At 42.6% G+C, this 13,973-nt stretch overlaps 1 protein-coding gene across 1 annotated transcript in view; it reads right to left on the bottom strand.

Moving 5' to 3' along the window:
* Nucleotides 1–13,973, bottom strand: part of PRDM2 (PR/SET domain 2) — a 48,484-nt gene that overhangs the window by 25,764 nt on the left and 8,747 nt on the right. Inside the window, exons 3-6 of the mRNA XM_083452039.1 lie at nucleotides 8,684–8,801; nucleotides 7,535–7,638; nucleotides 6,450–6,602; nucleotides 224–350 (exon numbers count right to left, since the gene is read on the bottom strand). Coding sequence (XP_083308165.1) covers nucleotides 224–350; nucleotides 6,450–6,602; nucleotides 7,535–7,638; nucleotides 8,684–8,801 — 502 coding nt within the window. The remainder of the gene's footprint in view (nucleotides 1–223; nucleotides 351–6,449; nucleotides 6,603–7,534; nucleotides 7,639–8,683; nucleotides 8,802–13,973) is intronic.

Below are 13,973 nucleotides of genomic sequence, written 5' to 3'. Positions count from 1 at the left end.
CAGACATACTTGCTGGTATGACACTCCCTTCAGTGAGAAAGTATTAGGAGCGTTTCTTAATCCTACAAGCAGGAACTGGGGGAGGGGGGGGTAAGGAAGGAAGAGAAGAAGAAAAAAAGTTTGCCTTTTTTCATGCCACTCCATGCCACGCACCCCACCTTGGATTTTTCCTTCACACCGAGAACGGGAGAGATGGGAGAGAGAGGGAGGCGAAACTTCTTACCTTTCTTGGTTTTCGGAGAGTTCCTCTTGCTGCGATTGCTGGCTCTCTCCTCTTCGATAGCAGCTGCTATCTCTGGGTTGTCTTCCCCATTGTACCACACCAGGAGCTCCTCGCCTGGCTCAATTGGCTGGAGGAATAAGAAGAGACAAGCAGGACACCAATCAAGAGGAAGGTTGTTAATAAAAAAAAGAAGAAGGGGGGGGGGAGAGAGAGAGAGAGACAGAGAGAGAAGCAGGCTCAGGGCCAGAGGGCGTGGAGCTTGCTGTGCGATCACAAACAGCTGTACTCTGCACTAAGAACAGATTTCCTAACTGCCTGCCTGGCCAAACAGGAAGGACTCTTTAACCCTTGGTGGCTTGTGCAAGCGCAGCGTCACAAGGGAAGGAACAGAAGAGAGGAGAGAGAGAGAGAGAGAAAGAGAGAAAGAAAGAGCGAGCCAGTTGCACCACACCCCTCTGCTGGAAGGAGGATTGCATTTATCCAGCGCATTAGCATGACTTGCACATTGCACTGAAACTCCAGCTTGCTTTATGGCAGATTGGGAGAGAAGCAAGCAAGCAAAAAAAAAAAAAAAAAAGCACAAGAAAACCCACACCTCTCCAAATGGCATCGCTCATTTCAACAGGTTCTTCTCAAAAAGGCAAGGAGGAAAAATGAACAATGCATTTGAAAGGAAACAGAATCTTTCACATTTTAATTTAAACATCTCTAGGATGTTCGTGTCTGACCTCCCATATTTTCTGCTGTTACAAGCAAGCAGCTCAAGCGTAATGATCAACACACATAGAAAGGATTTAAAACAAATATGATGACGATTCTAAAAACTTCAGCAACAGAATGGTCTTCTCTTAAGAAACAGAAAAAGCCCCCTCATCTATTGGGGAAAGGATGTTCCTCTAATGGGACACCACCACTAAAATGTCCCTCTCCCCAGTTCATCCCTCCCTCTGACTTTGATCTTAAATTTCAGGTGGATTCATCAACAAGAGTCCCAACAATTAGCTATGACCTTGGCATCTTTTTACACATCAAGTCCACCCCCCCCCCCAACATCTTAAGACTTCATTCATGTATTAGAGATATTTATTTCCCTTCTACAACAGCACCCTCCCTGCCACAGCAATAGAATAAGATCAAAATATACAGTACAGGAAAAAGCCCAGCAGATAAAAGTATACAATTAAACACTGGGTCAGCTCAGTAAAATTGATCAACCCAGCAGGCCAAACGCCAAAGAATGCAAAGTAATGAGGCTCTCTCTCTCTCTCATGCTACTGGCAGGGCAGAAAATACACACACACACACACACACACACACATCACAAAGACCAGCTTTTACAGAGGGGTATAAAAACTGTTTTGCAAGGCCTTTATTTGGATTTCCCCCCCTGCTTGGATTAGCCTCACAACAATTATTTGCAGTAAATTAGGCTGAGAGATAGTAACAGGTCCAAGGTCACCAAGCAAGTAGGCCTTGAAGCCCAAGGTTCCCCACCCCCCTGCCTGCAATTGGAGGTAGCTGTCAGAACATTTGTGTATCTAGCTTACCAGACCTAAATCAACCTTTAACAACTTGGTGCCCTCCAGAACCTTGAGACTACAGTTCCTTGCACTAAAGCAAATGAAGACTGCCGAATCAGTTTTACTGCCCACCTTGTCTGTCTTCGCTTTTGAGACCTGTTAACTGACTGTACTGACAATATCAGTATACACTGATAATAACATGCATTTTTATTTATATCCACCAGCCTTTTAATAAACATTCAGGTGGGGATATAAAAGTAGATTTCAGAATCAAAGAATGCAAGGGACTACAAAAGATCACTCAGCCCAACCTCATGAAAGTGTAGAAAAGCTCTTACTAAAGCGCCTCTTAACATATAAGTGAACACATTGTAATTTCCCTCCTACAGATACACGAACCTTTTCCAGCCAGTCATGATGTGATGGAATACCAAAGTACATTTACCTCTGATTCCTTACCCTGTACAGTGGTACCTCCAGAACGAATTAAGTTCTTAACCTGAAACTGTTCTTAACCTGAGGTACCACTTTAGCTAATGGGGCCTCCCGCTGCCGCCGCACGATTTCTGTTCTCATCCTGAAGCAAAGTTCTTAACCCGGTACTATTTCTGGATTAGCGGAGTCTGTAACCTGAAGCATCTGTAACCTGACGCGTCTGTAACCCGAGGTTGTATATATTGGGTTGTATTGGATGCTAGTACTACTCAGAGTAGATTCAATGAAATGAATGGTAGTGGCCACTGATTTCAATGCATCTACTCTGAGGGACGCGGGTGGCGCTGTGGGTAAAACCACAGAGCCTAGGACTTGCCGATCACATGGTCGGCGGTTCGAATCCCCGCGGCGGGGTGCACTCCCGTCGTTTGGTCCCAGCGCCTGCCAACCTAGCAGTTCGAAAGCACCCCCGGGTGCAAGTAGATAAATAGGGACCGCTTACCAGCGGGAAGGTAAACGGCGTTCCGTGTGCTGCGCTGGCTCGCCAGATGCAGCTTGTCACGCTGGCCACGTGACCCGGAAGTCTCTGCGGACAGCGCTGGCTCCTGGCCTATAGAGTGAGATGAGCGCACAACCCTAGAGTCTGTCAAGACTGGCCCGTACGGGCAGGGGTATCTTTACCCTTTTTCCTCTGAGGAAAACCTAGTTGGCACAACCCATCATATATAAAAGCTGAAAGCTCTGTGACTTTTTAAATATATTTTAAAAACTTGAGCACTGATTTCAGCAGCCCCCACTCTGAAACCTTGTGCAGGAGACTATGCAACAGGGAATACATACTTTTACAAACATAGTGAGAGTCCTGCTGGTTCAGACTGAAGGGTGCCCATTTACTCCAGCTTCCTGTTCTCAGTGACCAACAAGATGCCCATCAGAAAACCACAAGCAGGGCAAGAATGAAACGATACTCTCCCCACCAGTTTTAGCTTATGTAAGAGAACTGCAGGACAGAAAACACTCAGACCTGATAAGAGTATCAACTGTTTTACATTCACTATCATACAGTTCTTTATCGTTAACATCGCCCAAAGTCTCCTGAGTAAGTTCATGACCAGGCACGTACACAAACATTCTGGGTTATGCTGACATATTCTAATGCTCCCCATCCTCCATAGATACTGTAATAGAAGTCAAGGCTGCTTTTAACCGATAGCATGAACAGCTAGTCCAGAGGAGCTTCTCATATGAATTTGCACACAGTTGTTCTGATGCAATTATTTTTTCCATTATACCTTTGTCTGTATGTCTTTTTGCAACAATACAGCTGTAAAAAGGTAGCGAAAATACTTTAAACAGTGCAATGCTAAGCATGTTTACTAAGATGTAAATCACATTGTCTTCATTGGGTCTTAATCCTGAGAACGCACACATAGGATTACAGCCTAAGTGCAAGATGAATCACTGGGCCCAAGGCAGCATCCACCAGAGAGTTTTCAAAACACTCAAATGTAAAGTTGCTGAACTTCTGGAAAAAATATGCAACTTGTCCCTTAGATCAATATCCATACCTGTGGACTAGAATGTAGCCAATCTAACACCGGTTTTGTAAAAGCGATCCAGGGGGAATTCATGCATATGCAGGGAGAAAAAGAGGGAGAAGGATACCAGTTGCTGGAAATCACAGGGAGAAAACTCTTGTGCTTGTGTCCTGCTTGTGGGTTTCCCACAGGCATCTGGTGGGCCACTGTGAGAACAGGAGGCTGGACTACACGGATCTTTGGTCTAATCCAGCAGGGCTCATCTTATATTGGATCAAAACTAATCCTTTTATTGGATCAAAACACAATTCTAAAAAAAAACTAAGAATTTTACCATATTTTCAGAACACTTTTCAACCGTTATGATTCTCAAAGAGGTTCACCCATTTTTTTAAAAAAAATATCAGATTTTTAGCACAATTAACAGAGCCATGCTACCAGGTGCTCTCAATGGTATTCAGCAGGTGATATCATGTTGTTCCTGGCACTGCTTCCTTGGAAAGTTAGCGGTGGCTTTCCACCTATATAAAGAATCTCAAATTACATGTCTGTTGAAAAAACTGACAGCTGACACTCAAAAGGCTGATTGCCATAAGTCTCCTCCCCTACAAGAATAAACAGGTAGTAGAAATAATTTAATTTTGTTACAGCTTCCTAATAATTCCTGGATCTAGGTGCTCTGAAATTGTGATGAAGTGACATATTCAAGGATTATAAAAACCTCATTCTAATTAAATAGGCAAGATAGCAAAATATAAAAGGCTGAAGATGTACAACTCTACTGGGGAAAACATATTAGCATTAAAATGGGTTTGGCTAATTATCATTGATTAACAATTTGATTAGATCACAGAAGTCTACAATTTGATACACATAGGTAAGTTTTGTTCAGATTTTGACTATAGCAGAAGCTTAGTATAAATTTAGAACTGACCAAGAAAGGAAAACGCACTCTACAAGTAATGCTATTATCTACACAAGTGTGCAGTGACATAGAATTAAAAATATCCAAGGTACCTTATAATATTTTTAAAGGTCAACTATGATAAACAGCAACATTAAACACCAGCATCACAAAATATCAACAGCAAAATGAGCCAAATAAAACAACACAGAAGAAGAAACAGTATCAGGTAATTCTGTAGTCACCAATGCAACATTTGTAACCATCTTCTCATAATATCTGGTGTTTTGGCTAATATTATTAACATTAAACTGTTTGTTTCTGAACGTGATTACAAAAATAACCAAGAAGGATGTCACTGGTTGTTTTCTTGTAACAATGTTTTCTTGTTAATGCACCTTAAAAAGCTATGATCGCTGTAACAGTTTTGCAACCTCAAGAATTTATCTGTAACTTGGATAAGTGTTGTCTCGAAAAGCATGCATCAATTCCACCCCCACCCCGCATCAACAGCAATATGAATAAAGAGCAAATGTTTCATGGCCAAGTGTCAAACGTACAGTAATGTTTATTGGAAACAATGGAGAAAAGGTTTTCTGGCAAATGACCTGTGACCAACGGAACATAACCAAGGCACTTGTCAGGGTGTCTCGTTGAGCCAGAAGAGGTTTAGTCATGCTGGCCGCATGACCTGGAAAGCTGTCTGTGGACCAATGCCAGATCCCTTGGCTTGAAGTGAGATAAGCGCCGCACCCCATAGTCAGGTTTGACTGAATTTAACTGTCCAGGGGTCCTTTACTTTTTTGCTAGGAACTATACCATTATTATTTTTTAAAAGAGACAATTCTTGGCTTATGACTTACAAACCAGAAGAAAATATAGGGCACCTAAAGGAACGAGGAGTGGAAGAGGAAACAAGAATACACAGCTATTTTATTGAAGCAACACTTCATTAAAGGGGGAAAAGCATGCCTTCAAGACGGCTAGCATGTCAGAGAAGTGTCAGAAAAGGCCACAGGGTCTCTCCCCCCCCCCCTTACTTACAGGAGAGTGGAGATGCTGGCAGTAGAAAGAAGGACTATTTGACATCAATATTAGGGATCCCTCCAGAAGGCTCAAGGACTGCATGTCACGAAGCAAAACGATGGGTCAAGCAGCCAACTAGGGATTTATGGGCTGTATCCCACTAAGAACAGACCCACTGAAACCAATAGATCTAAGTTACTCGTGCCCATTAATTTCAATGGGTTTAATCTGAGTAGGACTAACCACTGGATACAGCCCTATGTCATAAAATATCAGACGCAATGTACTGCAATTGCACATATCCCTCAAATGGACCATTTAACTGTGGTCACCAATCTATTTCTAACGTGGCCCTTCTTCAGTTTATTTGGAAAACCTATACCCCACCCTTTCAAATGCATTTGAAACAATAAGGATGGACCACAACTTTAAAAAAAATCTATGCAAAACAAGCAATCTTACCACTGAACTACAGTCTCTTGCAAAGAGATGTATGGGAGACTCCCAAAGTCCCTGAGAAAGAGCTGAACAGCTTTTTAAAAAGTCATACTTTTCTGGCCCATCTAGCCTAGCACAGCTCCACCCCAAAGAGCTAAGGCTATGCTTTTTACCAGAGAACTTTTAAAGTGGAAGATGCCACGAAATGAACTTGAGGGCTTCTGGCTGCCACTCGGGTACTCCGCCACGAAGCTATGTTGCATCTCCTGTAGTAGCAGGTTGCACTTTTGCACAGCAGCAATGGGAAGACAGGGTATTGAAATTTGTACAAAGGCAACTGATATAAGCAGAGGCACTGCTACCTTTAAAGTTTTGTAGTAGATGGTTCTGTTGATCTCCAAAGGGAATAGGTTCTGCTCCTTTCCTGAGCGAGCCCAGTTCACATAGCGCAGCCAGTTCCCCTTCTCTGGATCTGTGGCATCAACACACATCCATCCCAAGTTTGGGTAATAGACCTTGTGAGGTTGAACATATGTGTGCATGGAGACAGAGAGGAGGAAAGAAACAAAAGTACTCATTAATCACGAGAGCATGCGCCCATTGTCTCAGTTTTAAAATGTGGGTGTTTTATATGACTGGGTCCATATGGAGCACCTTGGAAGACTGAAGACTACCTACTCACATGGCAGTGCTGACAGGAAGTTGCTCTCTGAAGTGGGAAGTCTGGGCTTTAGGCCTATTTTTGCTACTCACTGGTGGTGGTGGAGGAGAAAGGGATGTGCAGCAACAAGATCATTGACTTTGGAATCTATCTTAACTACTGCATCTGCATTAGATTACGGCTGGATGCACAGTGAATAAGCAAGAAGGACAACTTTTGCAGACACCGTTCTGCACAATATTTATTGAAAATTTACAAGAGATTCTTTGCCTTCCTTGCCTGCAAACAAGAGGCATTATTACAGCTCAAGGGCACATTTCAGCAGGACCAGCAAGGAATGGCCTGAGGAGTCTTCCGGGGGCAAACAGGGAAGCCCAAGGGTTACACTTGGCCCCCAGGCAGGATTGAGATTTTTCACACTTGCTCTATACATCAGTCATGATTTTATAAGCATTTATTGCATCCCTCTTAGTAGTCTCTTACCCCTACTTCTCAGAAACTAAAAAGCAAACAAACCATGGCTTGGTCTAACAATGCCAGCTACCATAGCAAGAGAGTTAAGCTACATTTTAATTTTAATTACATTTCTGATTTGCCTTTGGTGATCCTTAAAACCAAGAGAAAAACTATCTATAGTTTATATACTTATTGTTTGATATCTTATTTTATATGCTTTATTGTTTGATAGTGATGCCATTAGCCACCATGAGCTACTTTTTAAAAAGGATTATAGAACTTTCAAATCATTATATATAAAAAAGGAATTGCTCATCAGTCACTGCTTACCTCCCACATGTACACATTGCTTTTAACCTGAGATCGTTTCTTCTTGTCACCAGCAAACGGGCCAAACTTTCTGCCTCTGAAAATTGGCTTTGTTGCCCAGACACCTGAAGATCAAATGAGAAACCACAATCAGACTCTTTGGTAGTATTGCATACTTCAAAACCTTGCAACACTGCGTAGCGACAACAAAGCGATTCCATAAATACACTGTAACTTTGCCTGGCTAAATAAAGGGGGGAACAGCAGAGAAGCCAAAAAGAGGGGAGGGGAAACAAGCATATCACAAAATGGCATGCAACTAACAGCAAAACACAGAAAAAGCAGTAAAATGCCAGGATGCTGATGGCTACATAATCTGGGATTGGGAACTGGGAGGGGGGCAGTAAAAATGGATACAATCTGCTGGGAGAAGGGACCTGGATCAAGGTTCTGAAGGGGTCATCTCCAGCATTCACTTCGAAATGAAAAGTTGGTAGAACCTGAGATATAAGGCAAAATGGACAGGCACGCTTCTTCTTTTTGGGGGTGGGGGGAAGAAACCAGCCTGTCCCACCTTTTGGTGTACTACTTTACATCTCCTCCATCCCTGGGAAACATTCCTGAATACACCCACGTTTCCTGGATGACCTTAAGAGACAAAACCTTCTCTCACGGGACCCAGATGTATCTCTTTGAGGGCAGCTTGATAATGTATCCATGGGGGCAATTTCAATGATAGCAATATGTGTAAAGTCTACTCATTTAGGGATGCCTCTTCTACATTTCAGCTTGCCACCCCAAGGACTGCAAACTGTTTGGTTGCCAAGGATAAGTATCAGGGTTTTAGAGGTGTGAGTAATGTCCGTATACCAACTGGGGTTAATAACTTGGAAAGTCTTTGTCCAAACCTCAAAACAAAACATTCAGCTTTGGGCTGCCATTTGCCAGTAGTGCTGCTGATCTAAGTTCACCTCATACCAGGTAGTGCTGTTGACTTTAGAGTGCAGGAGACAATTGGATACCACATTTCAAACCATGGGCTGAGGGTGCATCATGTAGTCACCCTGTTGTAGCAAATCGTGAGAAGGATTCCACCCCACACTCCCCAGGTTAAACATTCTTCAGTGCAAGCAGCCTCTCTGCCCGCAGCTTGTTTATAGATTTACTTACCAAGCCGTGTCTTGTCAACAGCAGATGGGAGAAGTCTCACTTCCTCAGGAAGTCCTTTAAGCACGTGCTCAGGTACATCGGCCAAAGTCTCAACTGATACTGAAGGCTCCGTTGAGTTCTATGAAGAAAACAAAACAAAACAAAAATAGGAAGGGGACAGCCCAACGGTAAACACATGGCAGAATCTGACAACCCACCTGTGTTACAATTGGCAGCACAACACAAGAATCCATAAACAAAGCTGTGTTGCAATAGCTGGCATTTCTACTTCACATAAACACTAGTTTACCAAGCACATTTGAAAATGATGACATCAAGAGAAACACTGCAAATCCTTCATCCAATGCATAATCTACTCAGTGATCCACCAGATGCTGTGATGGCCAGCAGGATACGTGACCTTTTAAACTTAGAGAGGGTAGGGCTATCGCTAGCTACTAGACATACTAAACAGAAATGCAGCTTTCATTTTCAGACACACAATATGCAAGAACAAACAAGGAGGGTGGGATGTCTCCAATATGGTCTGCTTGTTGTATAGCTCTTGTTGCCATTCCTTACAAGGAGTCTGCAAAGTAGGTTACGATGGTCTACATCTGGGCTTTATTCACAACTTTTCCTCAAAACCATGCTCCTCACCTACTACAGACACCTGGCCTAAGCATCTCTACCTGTACTTGAATATATTCTTCCCCCATTGCCCCCAAGTATTGTGGGATGACTCTTGACTTTGGAAGCCAATTGTGTACTGATATGCCCCAACCAAATTAAGCAGATATTATCTGTGCACCCAGCATGTATATCTAAAGATCAGCGTCACTGCCAATGAATAATTCTTTTTCTTATTCCTCTGAAGCACTGCTATTCAAAAGGGATTACAAGGCTAGGCACAGGTATGTGAAGGAAATCACTTTTGGAGCACTTATTTTAATAGCAAATATAGCTACCTTCCTTTCAGTCAAAGATATATGCTTCACTCCGCTTCTACTCTAGTCATTACAGAAGCAACAGACCAAAGCAGAGTAAAATAAAGCAAAGATATAGGCTGTGTGTGAATATCACAGTATGCGCATCCATAAAATATCTCAGAAAATATCTATTTTGTGTTAAGACATGTCCCCATGGCAGCTACTTTGTGATAGGCCATGCCCCCTTGACGGTCATTTTGGGACTGGTGCTCACAACATTCTCAATATTCCTGATGAGCCCCAAAAGCCTGGTGAACCCTGCAATAAACAATAGTTTGGTGTGATGAAAGCTAGCTTCAATAAGCCTGAGGATTATGTACTCTCCTCAAAGTCTTCCAATACGGTTGTGAGAAATGAGAATTCATTCCATTTAAACACAGAAGAGCGTAACATCTGAACCCTAAACTGCACTTAATACTAACTATGGTTTGATTAAATAAAACTGTTTGAAGCAGGCTTGTTTCAGACAAACCACAAATAAGATTAAGCAGTTTCTTGGGCTTGCACATAAGCAGCTGTGGTTCATCTAGTCCAGAAGTGAAATTATCTAACTCAGAGAAGTGATGGAAAAGGAGAGGTGGAATGCCTGAACCCGGGGCTTCATAGTTTAAGTAAAACAAGCTTCACTGTGGTTAATAAAATCATATTAATACTTATAAATAACAGATCAAGCTTTACTGTGGAAGACTGTATATGTAAAACCCATTTGCTTCAGTGTTGCTTGGCCAGGATTAAGCTGTAAATATCAGTTTGTCTCTTAATATCACTTCCAAGCATGGTGTATATCAGAGCTAGTGGTGAAATTCACTTCAGTAAGCAAGAAATAGCTATAAAATACAGAGATGAATGAATGAAAGAATGAAAGAAAGAAAGAAAGAAAGAAAGACCAAGTATGCTGTAAGTTTAACAACTAATACTTCAGATACTAAACAGCTTCCCCCTGTGGGCAACAGAACATGGAAACCTGCCTTATACCCAGTGCAGTGCTTTCTACGGTGACTGGCTGTATCTCCCCAGGGTCTCAGGTAGAAAGTCTTCCCCATCACCTGCTACCTGATCCTTTAGACTGAAGATGACAGACATTGAACCCGGGACCTTCTGCATGCAAAACACATGCTCTGCCATGAAGGTATTCTCCCTCTCCAAGAGGAGAATGACAGCTCTTGGCATTGTGGCAACACTACTGTTATGCCTACAAGAGGTCCTGATGACTCTTCTGTGGCAGTAGCTAATACAGTGGATGCTTGGGTTTCAAACGTGATCCGTGCAGGAGGCACATTCGCAACCTGCAGTGCTGTGTCTGCGCATGCACGGGTTGCGATTCGCCATTTCTGCGCATGCCCAAAACACAATTTAGTGCTTCTGCGCATGTGCCGAAACCCAGAAGTAACCAATTCTGGTACTTCCGGGTTTCGGCGCATCCGTAACCCGAAAACGCGCAACCTGAAGCGTCTGTAACCCAAGGTATGACTGTATAGAACAGAACAATGAGGATGTTATTGGAAGGGGTCATCGGGAGTCGTACCAGGGCTCCAGCAATTCTATCAGTCCCAATGTCTTCAACTCATCAACATTCTTCATTCTGGAACTTTGCTTATGAAGCAAAGTAAAGCAAAATAATTGTTCCTCACCCCATCCTCTACCCTACAAAGAGTCCCCTGTGTTCTGAGCAGTGGTAGAGGCAGATCTAAATTACCACTGGGTGTTTAATTTTCAAGGCAAGGACATCCATCTTTCTCTGTCCCAGTAACCTATGGTACTGCTTGAAACATGCTTGCTCTTAGCTCAGTCTAACATAACTGGATTTCAATCCTTTGTACGTTCATCAAGGTATAAGCCCTTCTGGTACACAGAGGAACCCATCTGAGTAAATATGCAAGGATTGCACTATAAGTGTGCATTGGCCCCTCCTGCTCTCCATCTTAAGACTGTTCTAAGCAGCAAAGTTTGGATCTTTTTCATCACACCTTGAAATGTTTCCTCCACAAAGCACAAAGATAGGCTGGTTGTAATCCAGTATTTGTGGGACCCTGCTCATTTGGATAAGCATGAAGATTTATTTTTTTTAAAAAAAAAATCTGCCAGAATCATTCTCAGCAGCAGCCTGCATTCAGTTTACAAAATGTGGGTTCAGTGGAGCCAAAGAGCAGAGGCAGGCAACCTGGGGCTCTCCAGATGTGCCTGGACTAAAACTTTCATCATCCCTGGCCATCAGTTATGCTAGCTAAGGCTCATGGACAGTGTTAGAAACTGGGGTAGAAAAGCTAGGAGCCAAATGGCTTCTGGGACCTGGGTTGTGGGCACCAAAACAGAATGTCTAGTTGCCACTTGGGCTGGGGGGGGGGGGTCGGCAACACTTTTTATTATTTTGATAAGCATGAATAAATATGCAATCCACATAAGTGGCACATTGTTAATAGCACATTTTTAGCAGAAATTGTTGATGCATGTTTAATTTTGTGTTTACAATCAAAATATTGGTACCAAACATCAGTTTTCAAAACACTCTACTCTTAATTGTTGAACTCCTTAATATATTGTCTATCCTTAACATATACTTTGAGGCTTCAAAGCACATACATTTCAGTAATCCTTGAGTGTCAGCCAGGTGCAAAAAATGGCACCCAGACTTGTTGAGGTGCTTGCAAATGGAGAATCTTTAGGCGCAAAATGCACCTGGCGCCCTGCTAATTTCGAACCCTGCTCATGGAGGTCAGAGTCTAAGAACATCTGGCTGGCAAACACATTCCTTATCCTTCACACAGAGATGTACTCAAAAGCAGGTAATTTTAATGGAGTTCACAAGTCACAAATCAAAAATCTGCACAAAACGTAACTATTTTAAAATGTTGATTCCTTCTTAGAAGAGACTAAAGGTTTTACTGACAGAAAGAACAGCTAAGTAGAAATGCATGTTACACTTGTGGCTTTTGCTCGAGTTCAGAGAAGCTGAATTATGACTCCAAGTGATCACTCACCCAAGCAGTGCTCAAGACCCGACCTATTTAATTTCAACAGTTCTTTCTAATTATTTATCTCACCTGGAAAAGATCTATGTAATACTGGCATGTGGGAGAGAGGAGGATATGAAACACAGAACTATTCTCTGAATACTAGGGGTATGAAACAAGATGCCCTTTACTACAAGTAGGTATATCTACATAAATCTGTGAATAAAGACCCGCTAGTCAAGTTTGCAGCAAGCAGATATTTATTTACTTAGAGCACAGAACGGTAACCATTGGCTCGCCAGGGATCAATGAACTGCAACCCTCATCACCCCTGACCATTAACTACACTGAGGCACAAAGTGGCTTCCTCCAGCTACGAATGGCACACCAACAGTGACACCTCCTGGACAAAGATAGCCTGGCCGTGGTAAGCCTCCAGATTGTGCAGCTGAAACATGTAGTAGGTGGGCCTGCCTTTGAAGACTGCTCAGGAAAACTAGTTATCAGCCTAGCAGCTGTGTTCTATACTAGCAGAGTTCAGCTATCTTGGCATTTCTTCAACAAGTATGTGGGCTGCTGGCCCTGAACCCAATTTTAAGTGCTAGTTCTAACCTTTGAAATCCTACTGCCGCCATATGAGCCTGCCCTATTGGTACATGTGTTATTCAAAGACCCCAACTTCTGAATTCAAGAACAATCTTCTCAGTTGTTGATGCAAGTAGAACACCCTCCCCAGGAAAGTTTGCCTGGCATCAAATCTGATGTCATTTTGACAGCCAGACAACAACCTTGGGGGACTTCAGCACAATCACTGAGCTCAGCAGTCTTCTTTTTCAGACTCAGCACCCACCTTTAACCCAAACAAACATCCCGGGCCCATTTATCAATTGTTAACATATGTTTCTATGATGTAGCGTTGCTCTTGTGACCCACCTTAGGTAAGGCCATGACCTAAGAGAAATTTGTGAGTGCTTTTATTGTTTGGTATTTTGCAACTTTTAAAACTCTCCCCTTGATTTTTGCTTGCTGACAGAAGGGTTGTTGTATGTATGTATTATACACAAATACAACAGTTGCATGGGTGAGGAGCTGCATGCTTATTTGAAATAACCAGACTAGGACCTTTCAGGTGAGATTCATGGCCAGTCATTCGAGAGGCATTGCACCCTTCCAACTGCTTTACAACATGTTAACTTCAAATTCAAACTCTTAGCTTTCAATATAGCAAGTAGTGACCACGAAGGAGACTTTTTCAACTAAAAAGAACCACCCTACATGGGGAATAAACTTTAACATGGTGAGGTCATTAGATGTCATCTTAACATGCTTTCCCCAGTAATCAGCTGACATTTTACCTTCAAGCAGAGATGT

This window comes from Podarcis tiliguerta, assembly GCF_965153285.1.
Source record: "Podarcis tiliguerta genome assembly, chromosome: 8".
Taxonomy (NCBI): Eukaryota; Metazoa; Chordata; class Lepidosauria; order Squamata; family Lacertidae; genus Podarcis; species Podarcis tiliguerta.
This window is presented reverse-complemented; position numbering and strand designations above follow the sequence as displayed.